Raw genomic sequence first — 20,877 nt, forward strand, 5'->3', positions numbered from 1 at the left:
GCAATGATAACCATATTAAAAATTGGAATCTGGCGGAATCCCAGGCTAACTGTGTATAAACGAGAGTCAAATGCAGCCCTTACCGTGGGTGGGTGGGGGGAGGAAGAGGAGAACTGGTCCAATATATTTTTTGAATCTGACCTAAAGTTGTGCTTAGAATATTGCAGAACTCTTGTTAGTTTGGAGAGCATTGAGTAAACCTTTTGTTAAATTCTTGCTTTATGTCCTCATTTTCCCTCTCTCTCTTGTCTCCTTTCCTTGGAAGATCCTCCCCACTGCACAGAGGCTCCTGGATGAGTTACTTTCGTCCCAATCAACCGCAATCAACACCGTCTGTGGGGCCCCAGGTAATCGACATCTGATTATAATTTGTTTTATAGTTTGCCGTTTTACATAGAAGTGACAGCAATAACGCGCTGGATGTCATTCAAAGGAGGTTGACGGGGTTGGATGTGGAGAGGATGTTTCCTCTAGTGGGAGGATCTAGAACTGGGGACGGGGGGGGGGTCACCCTTCAAAAATCAGGGGTCGCCCGTTTAAAACGGAGATGTGGCAACAAATCTTTCATCGAGGATGGTGAGTCTTTGGAACGCTCTTCCTGAAAAGGCGATGCAAGCAGAGAATTTATTTCAGGCAGAGTTGGATAGGTTCCCAGCCAGCAAGGAGGTTATTGGGGGTAGACGGGGTGCAGATTTGAGGCTACTGTCAGATCAGCCATGATCTTCTTAAATGGTGGAGTATGGTTGAGGGGCTGAATGGCCTAACCTCATTCGTGTGGCACCTTCCTCTGTTCGTGATCTCTAGTTTGCTCGGAGGTGTCAGGAGCGGTAGAGGTGTCAATATCAATGGATTGCAGAATGGTTACAGCACAGAATGAAGCCATTTGACCCATCATGCCGGCAGTGGTTCTCTGGAAGAAGAGAACAACCCCTCCCCTCTCCATCAGACACCCCCTCCCCCCCCCCTGCATCAGATAAAACTCCAACGGGGAGGGTATAAATACGATGAGAGCAAGAATGCTTTTTGATGCAATTGGTCATGAATGATAGGCCCACAAAGGCGAGCTTTCATCCACACTTTACCGTTGCAAGTAATTAGGATGATGTCCACAATTTAGGCTCTCAGACTGGTGACCCATAATCTAATACCCATGATGTAGAGATGCCGGCGTTGGACTGGGGTGAGCACAGTAAGAAGTCTTACACCAGGTTAAAGTCCAACAGGCTTGTTTTGAATCACTAGCTTTTGGAGTGCAGGTTTGAGTAGGAGCTGTGCTCCGAAGGCTAGTGATTCGAAACAATCCTGTTGGACTTTAACCTGGTGTTGTAAGCCTTCTCACTATAATCTAATACTGCCACGCTGGCAGCAATTTCTTTGCTATGTTAAATGTTCTCATTGCTCTACTAGAATTATCAGAGCTATTGAATGCTGGCTGGGCTTTACAAATTTAAACTGCAGCAAGGAGAGCATGCATGATTGGGAAATTGTAGAATTCCGACATATAAACCTTCACGGGCCAAGGAAAGTCTCTGGTGGGTTATAGATCCTTCATTAGCTCTTCCACTGGAAAAAGAAAGTCACGGATACATGTTCAGTAAAGCTCTAGGTTTGGAGACTTTATTCCCCTTGCTTTTATCTTCATGCATGATCTCCAGTGTCTGTGTGTTGTACACGTCGCACAACCTAACTCAACGTCACGTTTCCTACACACGGGAGCAAAATGGAGAACTTTGCCGAACCAAATGCCAGAACCCACAAAATAAACAAACTCTGCCTCCTCCTCTTGAAGTCGAGATTTGACAGCCACGGACCCTCTGACTAATGTGCAAGCTTTCAAAATACCGCAATAGATTTTCACCCCAGCAAACTCGCTGGTGGAGCATGGTTACCAGTATAATCGGCATTGTCATGAGGATTTATCAAGGGGCTCATGGTTTACTGAGCTGGGGCTCCGAGGCTTGGGTATACCGTGCTGGTCACGTTTCTTGTCAAATTTGTTACTGTCATTCCCATTGGCGGGGGAGACCTGTAATGTGCTGTAAGGGCGGCACAGTGGTTAGCACTGTTGCTTCACAGCGCCAGGGTCCCGGGAGCGATTCCTGGCTTGAGTCAATCTGTGCGGATTCTGTATGTTCTCCCCGGGTCTGTGTGGGTTTCCTCCGGGTGCTCCGGTTTCCCCCCCACAAGTCCCGAAAGACGTGCTTGTTAGGTGAATTGGACGTTCTGAATCCTCCCTCCGCGTACCCGAACTGGCGCCGGAATGTGGCGACTAGGAGATTTTCACAGTCACTTCATTGCAGTGTTAATGTAAGCCTACTTGTGACAGTAAAGATTATTATCATTATTAATATCTTGTACTTTAAAAAAAAGTCTTGTCACGGGTTGCGGCTGTTGCTGGCGGGGCTAGCATTTATTGCCCATCCCTAATTTCCCTTTGTAATGAGTGATTTGCTGGGCCATTTCAGAGGGCTTTTAAGAGTTAACCACATTGGCCAAACAGGTATATTTTTTTAAATTGTCTAACTCTGCTGCCAGCCTTTATCTGTGGAAAACCTCAAATTCATTTGAAAAAGTTGATTGCTGTTGACAGATCCCACTGCCGGGCCATCTGCGTCCGACCAGAGCACCTGGTACCTTGACGAATCTACGCTTAGCGACAACATCAAGAAAACCCTCCACAAGTTCTGTGGCCCCTCTCCTGTGGTGTTCAGGTAATTATTTTCCTTAATCCCTTCTTCCATTGGCGTGCCTGGATGCCGTATTTCTCCCTCCGTGTCAGCTGTGGCCCAGCGGGTAGCACTCTCATCTCTTGAGTCAGGTGGTCGTGGGATTTAGTGCCCCCTCACTCCAGAGGCAATGATCAAAGCTGCCGGTCGGTGCAGCACTGAGGGCGCCCTGCCGCACTGCTTCGAAGTCCATCTTCCAGACGAGACATTGAACCGAGGCCTCAGCTGCCCTCTCTGTATCCCGCGGCACCGTTTTGAAGAAGACCGGGGGGAGTTCTCCCAGTATCCTGGCCGACAGTTATCCCTCAGCCAGCATCACAAAAACAAAACAAACAGATTTTCTGGTCATTAAAACAATGCTGTTTGCGGGAGCTTGCTGTGCTCAAAGCAGCTGCCACATGTCCTACATTACAACAGTGATTACACTTCCAAAAGCACTTCATTGGCTGTGAAGAGCTTTGGGATGCCCCGAGGCGATGAAAAACATTATAGAAATGCCAGACTGTGCCTCTCTTAAAAAGAGAATTCACCCGAGAAGATGCACGGAGTTTTGTGTCCCGATTAACAATTTGAACCAAAATATACATTGATCACGGTGCCCAGGTAAGAGCTGAGGGTTAATTGTAACACTTGTCAGTACATTTTCCTGTTGGAACAGAATCGATTTGTGTTTTAGTGAGCCGTCTTTTTTTTTTTTTTAAATATGTTTTATTGAAACTTTTTTCCCAAACAACAATTTTTCCCCTCTTACAAAGCAAACGCAACAATAATACAGAAATTTTTAACAATACACAAGTAACAAAACCCCTTTATCTTTGACCTAAACTAAACTAAACCACCCCCCCCCCCCCCCCCCCCCCCCTCCCCCCCCGGGTTGCTGCTGCTGGTCATCTGCCTTCCCTCTAACATTCCCCTCGGTATTCGAGAAATGGCTGCCACCGCCTGGTGAACCCTTGAGCCGATCCTCTCAGGGCAAACTTTATCTGCTCCAGTTTAATGAACCCCGCCATATTATTTACCCAGGCCTCCAGTCCGGGGGGTTTCGCCTCCTTCCACATGAGTAGGATCCTGCGCCGGGCTACTAGGGACGCAAAGGCCACAACGTCGGCCTCTTTCGCCTCCTGCACTCCTGGCTCTTCCGCAACTCCAAATAGAGCTAACCCCCAGCCTGGTTTGACCCGGGCCTTCACCACCCGCGAAATCACTCCCGTCACTCCCTTCCAATACCCTTCCAGTGCCGGACACGCCCAAAACATATGTGCGTGGTTTGCCGGGCTCCCGCCTCACCTCCCACATTTGTCCTCCACTCCAAAGAACCTGCTCAATCTTGCTCCCGTTATGTGTGCTCTATGTAGTACCTTAAATTGAATCAGGCTAAGCCTGGCGCATGAGGAAGAGGAATTTACCCTGCTTAGGGCATCAGCCCACATACCCTCCTCTATCTCCTCCCCTAGTTCTTCTTCCCACTTTCCTTTTAGTTCGCCCACCGACTCCTCCCCCTCTTCCCTCATCTCTGGGTAAATCTCTGACACCTTGCCCTCTCCGACCCACACCCCTGAAAGCACCCTGTCCTGAATCCCCTGTGTCGGGAGCAGCGGAAATTCCCTCACCTGTTGTCTAGTAAACGCCCTCACCTGCATATATCTCAAGAAATTTCCCCGGGGCAACTTATACTTTTCCTCCAATGCTCCCAAGCTCGCAAAAGTCCCATCTATAAATACATCTCCCACCCTCCTAATTCCCAACTGGTACCAGCTCTGAAATCCTCCATCCATTCTTCCTGGGGCGAACCTATGGTTGTTCCTGATTGGGGACCCCACCAGGGCTCCCCGCACCCCTCTCTGTCGCCTCCACTGTCCCCAGATATTCAATGTTGCCGCCACCACCGGGTTCGTGGTAAACTTTTTAGGTGAGATCGGTAGCGGCGCCGTCACCAGCGCCTCTAAACTCGTCCCTTTACAGGACTTTCTCTCCAGTCTTTTCCATGCCGCTCCCTCACCCTCCATCATCCATTTACGTATCATTGCCACATTGGCAGTCCAATAGTAATCGCCCAAGTTCGGTAGTGCCAATCCTCCTCTGTCCCTACTACGCTGAAGGAACCCCCTCCTTACTCTCGGAACTTTCCCTGCCCACACTAAGCTCGTGATGCTCCTGTCTATTTTATTAAAAAAGGTCTTGGTGATTAGTATAGGGAGACATTGAAATACAAATAAGAACCTCGGGAGGACCATCATCTTAATTGCTTGCACCCTGCCCGCCAGCGATAGAGGCTGCATGTCCCACCTCTTGAAGTCCTCCTCCATTTGTTCTACCAACCGTGTCAGATTAAGTCTGTGCAAGGTTCCCCAGCTCCTAGCGATCTGAATCCCCAGGTATCGGAAGTTTCTTTCCACTTTCCTTAGAGGCAAGCCTTCTATCTCTCTACTCTGGTCCCCTGGATGTATCACAAATAATTCACTCTTCCCCATGTTTTAGTGAGCCGTCTTAAGGATGTCTCGGAGCGCTTCACAGTGAATTTGCCTTTTTGAAGTGCAGTCCGTATAATCCGGAGGCAGAGCCAATTGACGTGCAAAAACAAAGCTCAATGACCATCAGCAAAATGCACAACCCCTCTGCCCACCTCCCGGGCTTTGACACTAATATTGGATTGCGGCATCAATGATGTCATCAGATAATGCTGCCAATGATGTCATCAGATAATGCCATGATAATGCCACCAATTATGGTCCACCAATTATGGATTTCTGATCCCCCCCCCCCCCCCCCCCCCCCACCCTCTTAAATCTTCTCTGCTCTCCCTCCCGGCTGCGCCCCCCCCCCCCCCCCCCCCCCCCCCCCCCCCCTCCCAACCCCCCCCCCCCCCCCCCGAGGCCTGCCCTTCCAGGTCCGCCCCGCGCTTGGCCCTAGCCCGCCCCTTCTCCTACTCTCCCTGGTGCCCCCCGACCTACGGTAACTACGTTGACCCCTGCCCTTAGTGCCTGGCTGTCTCCCGCCCGAATGCTCGGGCCCTCCCCCCACACCCCAAAGACCCATTAACCTGATTGTATCTCCCCGTGCCCTTTCAAGTCCCTTACCCAGCCCCTAGCCCATCCCCCTATCAGAGGCCCCGGTCTCCCGCCAAAAGGCTGAATACAATCTTAAATAAAACATTACAGTGCAGGATAATTTAACGGACCGCCGCCACACAACAGCTCTGTGAGCCCAGAGTCCTTTAGTTCAAGTCCAGCTTCTTCTTTTAATAAAAGTCCATTTCTAGCCAAAACAAGTTAGGTTAACATACCGCCGCCACTGTAGAGCATTGAAAAACAAACCAAATGTCCATTAGTTCAAGTCCAGCTTCCTCTCTTTAATCAAGGTCCAAACCTGTTCTGGTGTCTCGAAGTAGTAATGAAGTTCCGCAAACGTCACCCAAAGCTCCGCAGGGTACAGCATTCCAAATCTCACCTGCTTTTTGAGGAGGGCTGCCTTTACCTTGATGAATCCTGCACGCCTCTTGGCCAGCTCCGCTCCCAAGTCCTGGTAGATGCGCACCTCGCAGTTCTCCCATCTGCTGCTCCTCTCCGCCTTGGCCCATCGCAGCACCCGATCCCTGTCGGCAAGCCGGTGAAAGCGAACCACCAAGGGCTTCCTAGCGGGTCTCTATGCGCCCCATCCAACTCCAGGGGTCGAGGGAAGGCCTCCGGTCCCATCAGCGCCTCGAGCATACCCATCACGTATGCGCCCGCATCCGATCCCTCACAGCCCTCGGGGAGGCCCACGATCCTCCGGTTCTGCCTCCTGGCTCTGTTCCCCAGCTCTTCAAGCTGCTCCTGCATCCTCCTCTGGCGGGCGTTCAGCTCCTCTACCTCGTGCTCCAGCTCGGTTACTGTGTCCGCCTGGGCGGAGAGCTTCACCTCGACCTCCCTGAGCGCCTTCTCTTGGACCGCCTGCGCCTCGACCATTCGATCCATCACCGCCCTCATCGGGTCCAACGTGTCCCTCTTCAAGTCGGCGAAGCAGCTCCGGAAAAACTCCATCTGCTGCTCCCTTGGCCAGTGAGCCTCCGCTCCCTGTTCCCTGCTGGCCGCCATGCTTCGCCGCCCGGTCAGAGGTCCCCGCTGCCCCCGCTTCGAACTTCGCCGCTCCACTCGACCACTTCTGGTCCGACTGTCCATACCCCGGGAGGAAAACCTCTTCTTTTCGTCTCCTCCACCGATTCAGGCCGCCAGGTCCCGAGGAAATCCTGCAAAATAGGTCCGTTGGCCCATCGTGGGCGGGAGCGATCCGACCTGCGACCTGCTTCCTCGAGGGCACCACCGGAAGTCCTCCATCCACATTTCTGTCTGTCCACCGTAATCCTTGGCTCCCTTGTCAAGAAAATGTCTTAACTCGGCCGTAAATGGATTCAACGACCCAGCCTTCACTACTCCCTGTGGAAGAGATCTCCACAGACTAATGAGTACAGCAGTGACTTTCATAACTTTTAGCTACTGGATTAACACTCCTCCAAGCCAGCTACACACATTACCCTGGTGCCATGCCCAAGGATCGCCCGTCTCCCTGGTCTGTACAGTTTGTACCTTCTCACCTCACGTACTGTGACAGTATTAATATTCCAGCAATAAAACATTCAGATGCCTCCTTGATTGTAATCACGCGAAGATACCGAAATATACCTTTGAGCACAGTTTAATAAAAACAGAAATAAAATCAAAGCTATCAATTCTGCGAGTAATTTTCTCCAACCGTTAACGGTTCTATTTATTTATTCCTGTTAATGTAGCCCATCTTAATCTAAGATGACTCATTCTAATTTAGCCCAACATGTTGATTTAATCCAATCTAAGATTCAGCTATATTGCAGATGAACCTAATCTAATTGAACCCATCTTTTCTTAATGGCACTTGAGAATAAACTGTTGATAATGGCATGAGTCAGTGTCCTCTTTTGATGAGGTTACAGTGCCATGAATTTCATATCATACTGGTGCGTGATAACTGATATAAACTGTGACTTGGACAACCCGGAGCAGCAGACACATGGGAGCACTGCCCTTTCTAAGCTCCCGTCCAAGTCACACACACTACTCTGACCTGGAAATCTATCACTGTTCCTTCAATGTCACTGTGTCCAAGACCTGGAGCTCGCTCCCTCCCTATAACACCACCATGGCTGCGCATGGACCGCAGCGGTTCAACAAGGCGGCTCCCCACCACATTCCCGAGGGGCAATTAGGAATGGGCAAGAGCCTCGAGTCCAGCTCAAAATGAATGTTCCTTTTTAACATTTTTATTGTGTATCTTTTAACATTAAAACCATAATAAATTGGGAGAGCATTATGTTCCTAATTCTTTGGCGGGGCGTGCGTTTGCAAATGTTTTGAAGTCAGTTCACGTCTGCTAACGTACGCTCAGCGGCCGCGGTTAAAATTCACATTTGTGTTTTCAGCTCGGCATTTAGATCCATGGAATGATCCATTCGACCGGCACAGGAGGAGGCCATTCGGCCCGTTGCCCTTGTGTGGGCTCCATTGAGTGGGCTCTTTCTCTGCAGCCGCGCCAGCTAGTTGTCTCATTTTATAATTGTTTTATTTGATCTCCCTGCAGCGATGTTAACTCTCTGTATTTATCATCGACGGAGCCGCCAGCGGCTGCAGAGTGGGCTTGCCTCCTGCGGCCCCTTCGCGGGCGAGAGCCAGAGGGCATCTGGAACCTTCTATCAATTGTCCGCGAAATGTTCAAACGGCGCGACAGTAACGCAGCCCCCCTCCTCGAAATTCTCACCGATCAGTGTTTGACCTACGAGCAGGTAAGGCTTTGGGTAAATCCGGTCCCTGTGAACACCATTCATCCCGCTGTCGTCCGCTTAACTGTGGGAAGCGTGATTCAGTTACCTGCTGTGGGCGAGGGAGCGAGGAAGCGAGGAAAGGTCACTCTTTGCAACGGAAATAGGAACAGAAACATTTTATAACACAAGGAGGCTATTTGGCCCATCCTATTGGTGCTGGATTGCAGCGTTAGCAACGGTGTAACAGTGAAGTGAGGAAAGCAGTTTGGGATCCGCACTGTATCAGTTTCATTAGTTTGAAACATGCAGAATATGGAGTGTCACTTTGCTTAAGTATTGGCGCTGGCTTGAACCCACCTTGCAGCGAATGCCTGGGACCTCTTGCACTCCCTGTGCAGAGCTTATGTGAATACTCTTGAGTGTATGAAACCCGTCCCATACATTTGAAACAATGGCCAAGCAGAAGCAATGGCCTGGACATGCCTATACACATTTACTCAGAGCTGTGACTCATATCGTCTGCTCTGAGAGTACCATGATGTGGAGATGCCGGCGTTGGACTGGGGTGAGCACAGTACGAAGTCTTACAACACCAGGTTAAAGTCCAACAGGTTTGTTTCGATGTCACTAGCTTTCGGAGCGCTGCTCCTTCCTCAGGTGAATGAAGAGGTCTGTTCCAGAAACACATATATAGACAAATTCAAAGATGCCAAACAATGCTTGGAATGCGAGCATTAGCAGGTGATTAAATCTTTACAGATCCAGAGATGGGGTAACCCCAGGTTAAAGAGGTGTGAATTGTCTCAAGCCAGGACAGTTGGTAGGATTTTGCAGGCCAGGTGGTGGGGATGAATGTAATGTGACATGAATCCCAGGTCCCGGTTGAGGCCGCACTCATGTGTGCGGAACTTGGCTATAAGCTTCTGCTCGGCGATTCTGCGTTGTCGCGCGTCCTGAAGGCCGCCTTGGAGAGCGCTTACCCGGAGATCAGAGACCGAATGCCCTTGACTGCTGAAGTGTTCCCCGACTGGAAGGGAACATTCCTGCCTGGTGATTGTTGCGCGATGTCCGTTCATTCGTTGTCGCAGCGTCTGCATGGTCTCGCCAATGTACCACGCTTCGGGACATCCTTTCCTGCAGCGTATGAGGTAGACAACGTTGGCCGAGTCGCACGAGTATGTACCGCGTACCTGGTGGGTGGTGTTCTCACGTGTAATGGTGGTATCCATGTCGATGATCCATGTCGTTGACCCGTGACAACGCAGAATCGCCGAGCCGAAACGTATAGCCAAGTTCCGCACACGTGAGTGCGGCCTCAACCGGGACCTGGGATTCATGTCGCATTACATTCATCCCCCACCATCTGGCCTGCGAAATCCTACCAACTGTCCTGGCTTGAGACAATTCACACCTCTTTAACCTGGGGTTACCCCATCTCTGGATCTGTAAAGATTTAATCACCTGCTAATGCTCGCATTCCTAGCATTGTTTGGCATCTTTGAATTTGTCTATATATGTGTTTCTGGAACAGACCTCTTCATTCACCTGAGGAAGGAGCAGCGCTCCGAAAGCTAGTGACATCGAAACAAACCTGTTGGACTTTAACCTGGTGTTGTAAGACTTCGTACTGAGAGTACCAGGCAGTACAAACACAGGCTCAGACTGGTTGCATAACACTCGTGTGTAAACCTACTATTAAGTAACCAGCCATGTAATTTTCCACCAGACCAATAATGTTTCCCTTGGTATTACCCGGTCTGAGTGGGTGAGTCGCCATCAAGACCGGGGCCTGGTACAGGTCTGGAACCTCCGAGCAGTCGGAGATTACTACATCCTCCTTGCTGAAGCTGGCAACTTTCTTGTTTTGCATGTTGGATTCAGGTTGCCTCTTGAAACTGCACCTCATCAGCTGAAATTACAGCTTTTTAAACAACCTTTTCTGTGTTACAAAGCCAGGGCTCAGAGTGTGGGTCAGGGGCAAACCCCTAATCCAGCTCCTTGCCTGCTCCAAAAACCAATTCAAACTCAAATTGAATCCAATTCATGGTCCCCACAAGAGAGATCTGAGCCAAAAGGCCGAGGAATGATGAAATTACTGCTTTGATGCCATCCAAGCATCCATGGGCGATGCCAATGTTCCCTCCCTGTGGGCGAGACTTCCACACTAACAACAGAGAAAATAAGCCATCAAGGCAGCATTTAGGAGGTTCCCACCCAGGACCTTGCATAACCTTTGATCTTGTTCCTCTAACCTTTAACCTCATTGCAGGTGCTTTAACGCCACACTTCTAATGAAGCCAGCATTCTGAAAAGAGTCTGCTGTATAACTTCCACGTTGATGCTGAGGGGGCGAATGTTTCTCCTCATGGGGGTTTCTAGAACCAGGGGCATAGAGTGTAAAAGGTCGCCAATTTAAAATGGAGAAGGGGAGTAAACTGACTTTGAACCCCATGATATTCAATGGCGTTACCATCACCGAATCGCCCACTATCAACATCCTGGGGGTTACCATTGACCAGAAACTGAACTGGACTGTGTAATGTTATATACATGCAGGTGTTGCCAAGCCCCTTCAGCCCATTCCCATGGATGTAGCGGTGCTAAGGGTTACAGGTCTCTTCGCACAGGAAGAACGTGTTCGAGCTTTCTGTTCAATTTCCACGTCCAATCCAGGCCATCAGAAATAACTTCTCCCTGTTTCCTTCAGGTGGCTTCGCTAACGCCCTTTTTCTCAATAGTTCAATAGTGGTGGAATAATCCATCCTGAGCCCCCATAGTAGACACGCTGACTGTACTGACAGTTCCAATCTCCTGGAGTAGGAGCATTTCAGGTTAGGTGCTAGTTCTAAAGTCTTCCCTTGTAATCCCATATTCATCACTTCTGAGAGTATTGTGTGGTTCCTCACTTGTTTAGGAGTGACTGATGTGTTGTCTACTTTGGGAAGATATTCCCATTTGAGTGGACTGACAAACTACCCAGCAGTGGTAATCCTGAAAGTCCATTTGCATTACCGTATAGATTGACTTAATGGTGTAAGCATGTGCCATATAAATACTGTGGCTACCAGAGCAGGTCAAAGACGAGGAATTCTACGGCGAGTAACTCACCTCCTGACTCCCCAAAGCATGTCCACCATCTACAAGGCACAAATCAGGAGGGTAATGACTCTCCACTTGCCTGGATGAGTGCAGCTCCAACAACACGAGAAACTCGACACTATCCAGGACAAAGTAGCCCCGCTTGATTGCTCCCCCTCCCACAAACATTCAAATCCTCCACCACCGACGAACAGTGGCAGCCGCGTGTACCATCTGCAAGATACACTGCACAAACTCACCAAGGCTCCCTCGGCAGCACCTTCCAAACCCATGACCACTACCATCCAGAAGGGCAGCAGATACCTGGGAATACCACCACCTGGAGGTTCCCCTCCTAGCTACTCATCAGCCTGCCTTGTGGAATATGTCGGCCGCTCCTTCACTGTCACTGGGTCAAAATCCTGGAACTCCCTCCCAGACAGAACTCTGGGTGCACCTACACCGCATGGAATGCAGCGGTTCAAGAAGGCAGCTCACTGCCTCTCAAGGGCAACTAGGGGTGGGCAGTACGTGCTGGCCTAACCAGCGAGGCCCACATCCCGTAAATTAAAAAAATGAAAGCTGTCCCGACCGACTTTGGATTAGAACGTTGTGGGTTCATTCCCCACTCCAGGACTGGAGCATCTTGTCTAGAGCTGACTCGGGCCTGTTCTGAGGGGGTTTTGCATTGCAGAAGATGCCAACTTTCAAATGAGACATAAACTGAGCCCTCAATCTGCCTGTTCAGGAGGAGCTAAAATATCCATGGGTGGGGGGGGGAAACAAAACCGAGTGCTCCCTCCTCGCATCCTGACCGACTCTTTGACGTTCAATCGAAACAGGCTAATTGGCCATTTAATAATAATAATAACAATCTTTTATTGTCACAAGTATGAAGTTACTGTGAAAAGCCCCTGCTGGCCTTGTTCTGCATTACAACCCAGCTGTCTAGCCCACTGAGCTAAACCAGCCCTCTACCTAATTTGTGTGATCCTGCTGTACACAATATGACTGCATTGTTTGCCAAGAAAGTCTGGTGACTCCACAGTACGCGTCTCCAGTAGCACCAGCAAAGTGGTTGATTCTTAACAGCCGTCTGATGCGGTTTGGCACGCTTAAAACCGCGCGAGAGCCGAGCACAGATGAAATGCTCAAGTTTAATGTCCATTTCTACGATGTCATAACATACACCAGTATATCATGATGCAGACACACACTGATGGACACACAGTGGGACCAATCAACATACACAACACCGCAGCCAATCACCAGTGAGCGCACACGCACTATAAAGACAGGGGGCATCAGAGTTCCCGCTCATTCGAGTAGCAGCCAGCTCGGAGCACAGAGCTCACAGCCTGCAACACAGACATTCACCATGTGCTGAGTGCATCAACTGGTTAGGACAAGGCAAAGGTCTTTAGTTAAAGCTGGTATCGTATTTACCCACAGTTCAAGTATGTTTAAATAGTTAACCTTTTAATAAAATAGTGTTGCACTACTTCAAGTGTTGGTGACCTGTATGTGATCCAGAACACCCAACACATCATACGACAAACTAAAACTCCCAAGATGTTTAGCTGACGATTTCTTTTCCAATTTCTTTCATCTGCAGATAATTGGGTGGTGGTACAGCGTGCGGACCTCCGCGTCGCACAGTAGCGCCAGCGGTCACACTGGCCGTAGTAATGGCCAGTCCGAAGTGGCAGCCCACGCGTGTGCCAGCATGTGCGACGAGATGGTGGTCTTGTGGAGGCTGGCAGTCCTGGACCCCACCATGAGTCCTCACAGGTAATTGAATGTCCTTATTATCTTTGAGAGAAGCCGAGATATTTTCCCCGAGTCCGGGGCCCCCCAGCACCATTGAAGAGAGTAACTCAAAACCTTTGGGCATGTTGAGCGTGAGTATTACAACAAACACCTGCATTTTCTGATGGCTTGACTGGTTGTGATTTTGGTTTATTTAAAATGTGTCGCAGCCAATGGAGTGGGTTCGAATTAAAAGAGAAAGATAGTGAAGGAGGATTAGAGACCGCGTGTCCTGGAAATCTAGGGCCTGAATAAAAAGATTTCCATTTGTGAGGCACCAATCATGACCTTCGGTTACCCAAAGTGTTTCACAGTCGGTGAAGTATAATCATTGTTGTAACAAAGAGTCTGGAGTATGAAAATACTTGCTTTAAATTCCGGAACTGTCTCCCTTTGGAAAGCCTGGAAATATCTCCATGTGACCTTGAGGCCTGCGTTCCCACAACATAGCAAGGGATTTCCCGGACTAATTTTTCGCCTGTTGTCCTTGGGGTTTTCCTTTCTGTCTTTTTATTCTGCCCTGGGATGTGAGCGTCACTGGCAAGTCCCGTATCCCTAATTGCCCTTGAGAAGGTGGTGGGGAGCCGCCTTCATGGACCCCTGCAGTCCAGATGGTGTAGGCGCAGCCACTGTGCTGTTAGCGAGGGAGTTCCAGGATTTTGGCCCAGTAAGGGAACGGGGATATATTTCTCAGCAAAATTGCCTTGCGTGGACGTGACGATGCATCAATGCAAACACAACAGGTAGTAGATGCAGACCTGGAGACTACAGTGTTGAATTGATTGGGGCCTTTTTAAAAAAAAAAAAAAAAGTGCTCTTTAAAAATTAGTCATCCATTGCAGAAGTTGCTCAAATCAAAAATAAATTGAATTGGATAGAAACATACATAGAAAATAGAAGCAGGAGGAGGCCATTCGGCCCTTCCAGCCTGCTCCGCCATTCATCATGATCATGGCTGATCATCCAAGTTCAATACCCTGATCCCTCCTTTCTCCCCCCCCCCTTCTTGGAAAGAGCACCTACCTAAGCCCACACCTCCACCCTATCCCCATAACCCAGTAACCCCACCCAACACTAAGGGCAATTTAGAATTTTGGACACTAAGGGCAATTTATCATGGTCAATCCACCTAACCTGCACATCTTTGGACTGCGGGAGGAAACCGGAGCACCCGGAGGAAACCCACGCAGACGCGGGGAGAACGTGCAAACTCTACGTAGTCACCCGAGTCTGGAATTGAACCCAGGTCCCTGGGCGCAATGAGGCAGCAGCGCTAACCACTGTGTCACTGTGAATGTAGCAGAACTTTCTTTGTGGTATGCAAAACTTGCTTCAAACCCTTTTGTTGCATTTAATTTTATTTGTTGGCGTTGCAGGAGGAAAGAGCTTTGCTCACAGCTCAGGCAGTGGCACCTGAAGGTGATTGAAATTGTGAAGCGGGGCCAGCATCGTAAGTCGCTGGACAAACTCTTCCAAGGCTTTAAGCCTGCCGTGGAGGCCTGCTACTTCAGTTGGGAAGAGGCCTTCCCCGTCCCGGGTATCACCTACAACAGCACTGAGAAGAAGAGCAGCTTCTGCTGGGCCAAGGCCATGCAGCACAAGGGCGGCAAGGCCTGCGGTGAGGCACCGAGCGCCGAGCTGGCCTGTGAGGCCAGTGGCACGGCGCCGCCAAAAGCCCAAGGGCTGGAGGCTGCCGGGGCCAAGCTGGCATCCGTCAGCAAAAGCAGGAGCCCGCAGGAAATGGCCGTCCGGCCTAAAGACAGCGTGGCCAAACGGAAAGCTACCTCCGACGCCTCTTGGTCCACTCTGAGCCGGGCGCCGACAGACGGCGACAAGCCCGTCTATAAGCCGAGCGCAACCAAATGTAAACTACCTCAGGGGAAGTGCTCTGCCAACAAACATTCAGGGAAAAGAAGGACCAGCAGTGAGGACAGCTCATTGGAGCCTGACTTGGCGGAACTCGGCCTAGACGACGGGAATCTTGCCCTCGGGGCCGAAGCTTGCAACACCTTTGACTTTGACGATGGTCCAAGCAACAGCTACAAGGGCTTGTATCCAGACGAGAATGAAGGTTTCTTTGCCGAAACCTTTGACCCCGAAACGAACGACGCCTCGGCGAAGGGGCCGGCTGGAGAACCGGTTGAAGAAATGAGCAACAGCGAACAAGAAGCTCTGGGGGAGAATGACTCCTTATCGAAAACACTTGGCCCGGAAATGGCCGAGAGCTCTGTTACAGGAGAGGACGACTACCAAGTCTATTACCTCAACCCACAGGAAGTGGTTAAAGAGGAGGAGAAGCAAGATGGAGGCAATGAAGAGGAACTGGACATCTTCGCTGGTTTGAAACCACTTGAGCAAGAGAATAGGATGGAGGTAAATCCTTTAGTTTTTGACAAAATAAATCTTTTACTTTTGCGAGTATGGTCATGTTATGGTCGCTTAATTACCCTGAGATTGTGAGTTGAAATTCCATCGTGGCAACCTGTGAATCAGAACTCAATCAGAACCCCCCCCCCACCACAAATATTTCATGCATGTCCATCAGGGAATTGCACCTGCCATTTCTTGAAATGGCCCACAAGGACTCCAATCTCTGTTGTTGTGGTCCATTATTGATATCTGATGTGAGTCAGGAAGGTAATCGGTCAGGGCAGCATGATGGCGCAGTGGTTAGCACTTCTGCCTCACGGCACCGAGGACCTGGGTTCGATCCCGGCCCTGGGTCACCGGCCGTGTGGAGTTTGCACATTCTCCCCATGTCTGCATGAGTCTCACCCCCACAACCACAGGGCAGCACTCTAGCATAGTGGATAGCACTGTTGCTCCACAGCGCCAGGGTCCCAGGTTCGATTCCCGGCTTGAGTCACTGTCTGTGCGGAGTCTGCACGTTCTCCCCGTGTCTGCGTGGGTTTCCTCCGGGTGCTCCGGGTTCCTCCCACAGGTCCCGAAAGACACGCTTCTTCGGTGAATTGGACATTCTGAATTCTCCCTCCGTGTACCCGAACAAGTGCCGGAGTGTGGCGACTAGGGTCTTTTCACAGTAACTTCATTGCAGTTTTAATGTAAGCCTACTTGTGACAATAAAGATTATTATTATAACCCAATGATGTGCAGGGTACGTGGATTGGCTAAACTAAATTGCCTCTTAATTAGAAAAAAAAGAATTGGGCACTCTTTAAATTTATTTTAACAAACAAAAAAAAAGGACGGTAATCGTTCGCAAAAGCAGTTATTTGGAGGTGCACGTCTCACAAAGAATGCAGCGGTTCGAGAATGCGGCCCAGTCGCATTCCAGAGGAACGTTGAATAGGCCAAACCCAGGCACATCCTGAAAATACTTCAGGAAGCTTTCGAGTGAGGCACCCACTGATCAATTTGTAAAATTGTGGCGTTTTTGTTGGGCTTTGTGCTAGACTGAATATTATGGGCTGGACTTTCCGCCCCTCCACCTGCATGTTCCTCAGCAGCGCGCCGATCTATGCTTATCAGTGGGATTTTCCATCAAAGCCACCCCACGCCGTCGGGAACAGGGAATCCCAATGTTTGGAGAATTCCGGCTTATGCAAGTTGAATTTGGGTTGAACCTGTTTCTTGTTTTTAGTGGAAATACTGAGGCTTGTTTGGCGCACTGTCTCGAATCTGAGTGCATTTTGATTATCCCGCCTTGGGGCTACAATTTTGGCATCAAAGGAACGTGTGAATTCTGAGACGTGTGAATTTGGCAAAAAAAAACGTCAGTACTGACATTCATACGGTTGACGAGACCAATGGTGCAGGATGTCCAGTGCAGAAACTATGTACATCAGCCCCAGTTTCAGTGTACCCATTGTGAAGTCACGAAGTAGAAGCTTGTTCATTCTATATTTTTAAAGGTAACTTTCTTAAGATGTGAAATTTACTGCCTGACGCATACTTCCCTTAGGAATGATGTGGAGATGCCGGCGTTGGACTGGGGTAAGCACAGTAAGAAGTCTTACAACACCAGGTTAAGGTCCAACTGGTTTGTTTCAAATCACTAGCTTTCGGAGCGCTGCTCCTTCCTCAGGTGAATGAAGAGGTATGTTCCAGAAACATATATATAGACCAAGGCAAAGATGCAAGATGATGCTTTGAATGCAAGCATTTGAAGGTAATTAAGTCTTTACAGATCCAGAGGTAGGGTTAACCCCAGGTTAAAGAGGTGTGAAATGTCTCAAGCCAGGGCAGTTGGTAGGATTTCGCAATCTGGCAAGATGTTCGTCTTCACCGATGACGTGTTGAAGGCTGCAAAGAAGATCTTCGCAGTCTTCAACACATCATCGATGAAGACTAACGTCTTACCAAGGTCATCCCCACACCCCCACTACTTGCCTTCAAACAACTGCGTAACCTCAAACAAACCATTGTTTGCAACAAACTACCCAACCTTCAGAACAGCGACCACGACACAACACAACCCTGCCATGGCAATCTCTGCAAGACGAACCAGATCATCGACATGGGGACTACCATTACACATGAGAACACCACCCACCAGGTATGCAGTACATACTCGTGCGATTCGGCAACGTTGTCTACCTCATACATTGCAGGAAAGGATGTCCCGAAGCGTGGTACATTGGTGAGACCATGCAGACGCTGCGACAACGGATGAACGGACATCGCGCGACAATCACCAGGCAGGAATGTTCCCTTCCAGTCGGGGAACACTTCAGCAGTAAAGGGCATTCAGCCTCTGATCTCCGGGTAAGCGTTCTCCAAGGCGGCCTTCAGGACGCGCGACAACGCAGAATCGCCGAGCAGAAACTTGTAGCCAAGTTCTGCAAACATGAGTGCGGCCTCAACCGGGACCTGGGATTCATGTCGCATTACATTCATCCCCCACCATCTGGCCTGGGCTTGCAAAATCCTACCAACTGTTCTGGCTTGAGACAATCACACTTTTTAACCTGGGATTACCCCTCTCTCTGGATCTGTAAAGACTTAATTACCTGCGAATGCTCGTATTCAAAGCACCGTGTTGCATCTTTGACTTTGTCAATATATATGTTTCTGGAACCTACCTCTTCATTCACCAGAGGAAGGAGCAGTGCTCCGAAAGCTAGTGATTCCAAACAAACCTGTTGGACGTGACCCTGGTGTTGTAAGACTTCTTACTGTTCCCTTAAGAAGTTGGTGGCTAACCATGTTCTGAACTGGTGCAGCCTGGTAGCAGGTTCCTGGATTCGGACCCAGTGTCGATGACGTTCCATGTCAGGATGGTGTGCGGCCTGAAAGGGAAGCTGCAGTTGATGCCGATCCCATGAGTCTGCTGTCCTTATCCTTCCAGGCGGCAGGGGTTTTCCGGGTTCGGGAAGTGCTGACGGAAGAGCCCTTGGTGAGCTGTTGCAGTCCATTCTGTTGTTGGTATGCATGGCTGCCAGGCTGTTGTCTCTAGCCTGATCATAGAATCCCTCCGTGCGGAAGGGGGCCATCCAGCCCATCGAGCCTGCACTGACCCTCTGAAAGAGCACTCCACCCAAGCTGTGAGACCTGTGAGCTTGATGTCAGTGGTAGGCAAACTGTTGGAGAAGATACTGAGGGGTATGATCTATTCACATTTGGAAGAAAATAGACTTATCAATGATAGGCAGCATGGTTTTGTGCAGGGAAGGTCATGTCTTACAAACCTAATAGAATTCTTTGAGGAAGTGACAAAATTGAGGGAAGGGCTGTAGATGTTATATACATGGACTTCAGTAAGGCATTTGATAAAGTTTCCCATGGCAGGTTGATGGAAAAAGTGAAGTCGTATGGGGTTCAGGGTGTACTAGCTAGATGGATAAAGAACTGGCTGGGCAACAGGAGACAGAGTAGTGGTGGAAGGGAGTGTCTCAAAATGGAGACAGGTGACTAGTGGTGTTCCACAGGGATCCGTGCTCGGACCACTGTTGTTTGTGATATACATAAATGATCTGGACAAAGGTATAGGTGGTGTGATTAGCACATTTGCAGATGATACTAAGATTGGTGGAGTTGCGAGGAGGACTGTTAGAGAATACAGCAAAATATAGATAAATTGGAGAGTTGGGCAGTGAAATGGCAGATGGAGTTCAATCCAGGCAAATGCGAGGTGATGCATTTTGGAAGATCTAATTCAAGAGCGGACTATACGGTCAATGCAAGAGTCCTGAGGAAAATTGATGTACAGAGAGATCTGGGAGTTCAGGTCCATTGTACCCTGAAGGTGGCAACGCAGATCGATAGAGTGGTCAAGAAGGCATACAGCATGCTTGCCTTCATCGGACGGGGTATTGAGTACAAGAGTCGGCAGGTCATGTTACAGTTGTATAGGACTTTGGTTAGGCCACATTTGGAATACTGCATGCAGTTCTGGTCGCCACATTACCAGAAGGATGTGGATGTTTTGGAGAGGGTGCAGAGGAGGTTCACTAGGATGTTGCCTGGTATGGAGGGTGCTAGCTATGAAGAAAGATTGAGTAGATTAGGATTGTTTTCGTTGGGAAGACGGAGGTTGAGTGGGGACCTTATTGAGGTCTACAAAATTATGAGAGGTATGGACAGGGTGGATAGAAACAAGCTTTTTCCAAGAGTGGGGGTGTCAATTACAAGGGGTCACGATTTCAAGGTGAGAGGGGGAAAGTTTAAGGGAGATGTGCGTGGAAAGTTTTTTACGCAGAGGATGGTGGGTGCCTGGAACACTTCGCCAGCGGAGGTGGTAGAGGCGGGCACGATAGCATCATTTAAGATGCATCTAGACAGATATATGAATGGGCGGGGAGCAGAGGGAAGTAGATCCTTGGAAAATAGAAGACAGGTTTAGATAAAGGATCTGGATCGGTGCAGGCTGGGAGGGCCGAAGGGCCTGTTCCTGTACTGTAATTTTCTTTGTATGTTCTTTATAAGCCCACACCCCACCCTATCCCCGTAACCCCACCTAACCTTTTGGACATTAAGGGGCGATTTAGCATGGCCAATCCACCTAACCTGCACATCTTTGGACTGTGGGAGGAAACCGGAGCACCTGGAGGAAACCCATGCAGGCAAGGGGGGAACATGTCAAGCCCACACAGACAGTCACTCAAGGCCAGAATCGAACCCAGGTCCCTAACGCTGTGAGGCAGCAGTGCTGATCAATGTGCCACCGTGATGTCTCGATAGTTTGCATAAAGATGGAAAAGAAGTATCTTGTACTGAAAACATGGAATACAGAGAAAAAGCAGGTACAAGAACAGAGGGTACTGGGAAAACTAATGGGTCTGGCAGCATGTGTAGGGAGAGAAAGCAGAATTAATGTTTCGAGTCCTTTGGCTCTTCACCAGAACTGAAGAGGGGGCTGGAATGTGTTTGATATTAAACTAGCTGTGAGAGTTGCAACACGATGTAGCAACATCAAGACAAAAAGGCAGATGTGTGTTTAGGTGTGAAGAGTTTCAAAGGCTGACCGTCCATCTCCGTTTCTGAAAATATCTGTTTTTATTTCAGGTTTCCAGGAATTGTAGATTTGTCTTTCAA

General features: G+C 49.4%; 1 protein-coding gene across 1 annotated transcript in view; it reads left to right on the plus strand.

Annotated features, from left to right (window-relative positions):
• The window catches only part of zswim8 (zinc finger, SWIM-type containing 8), a 199,523-nt gene that overhangs the window by 125,969 nt on the left and 52,677 nt on the right, over nt 1–20,877 (plus strand). Inside the window, 5 exon segments of the mRNA XM_072491513.1 lie at nt 266–347; nt 2,591–2,711; nt 8,316–8,517; nt 13,190–13,365; nt 14,760–15,756. Of these exon segments, the coding sequence (XP_072347614.1) occupies nt 266–347; nt 2,591–2,711; nt 8,316–8,517; nt 13,190–13,365; nt 14,760–15,756 (1,578 nt within the window).

Source organism: Scyliorhinus torazame, chromosome 28 (assembly GCF_047496885.1).
Source record: "Scyliorhinus torazame isolate Kashiwa2021f chromosome 28, sScyTor2.1, whole genome shotgun sequence".
Classification (NCBI taxonomy): domain Eukaryota; kingdom Metazoa; phylum Chordata; class Chondrichthyes; order Carcharhiniformes; family Scyliorhinidae; genus Scyliorhinus; species Scyliorhinus torazame.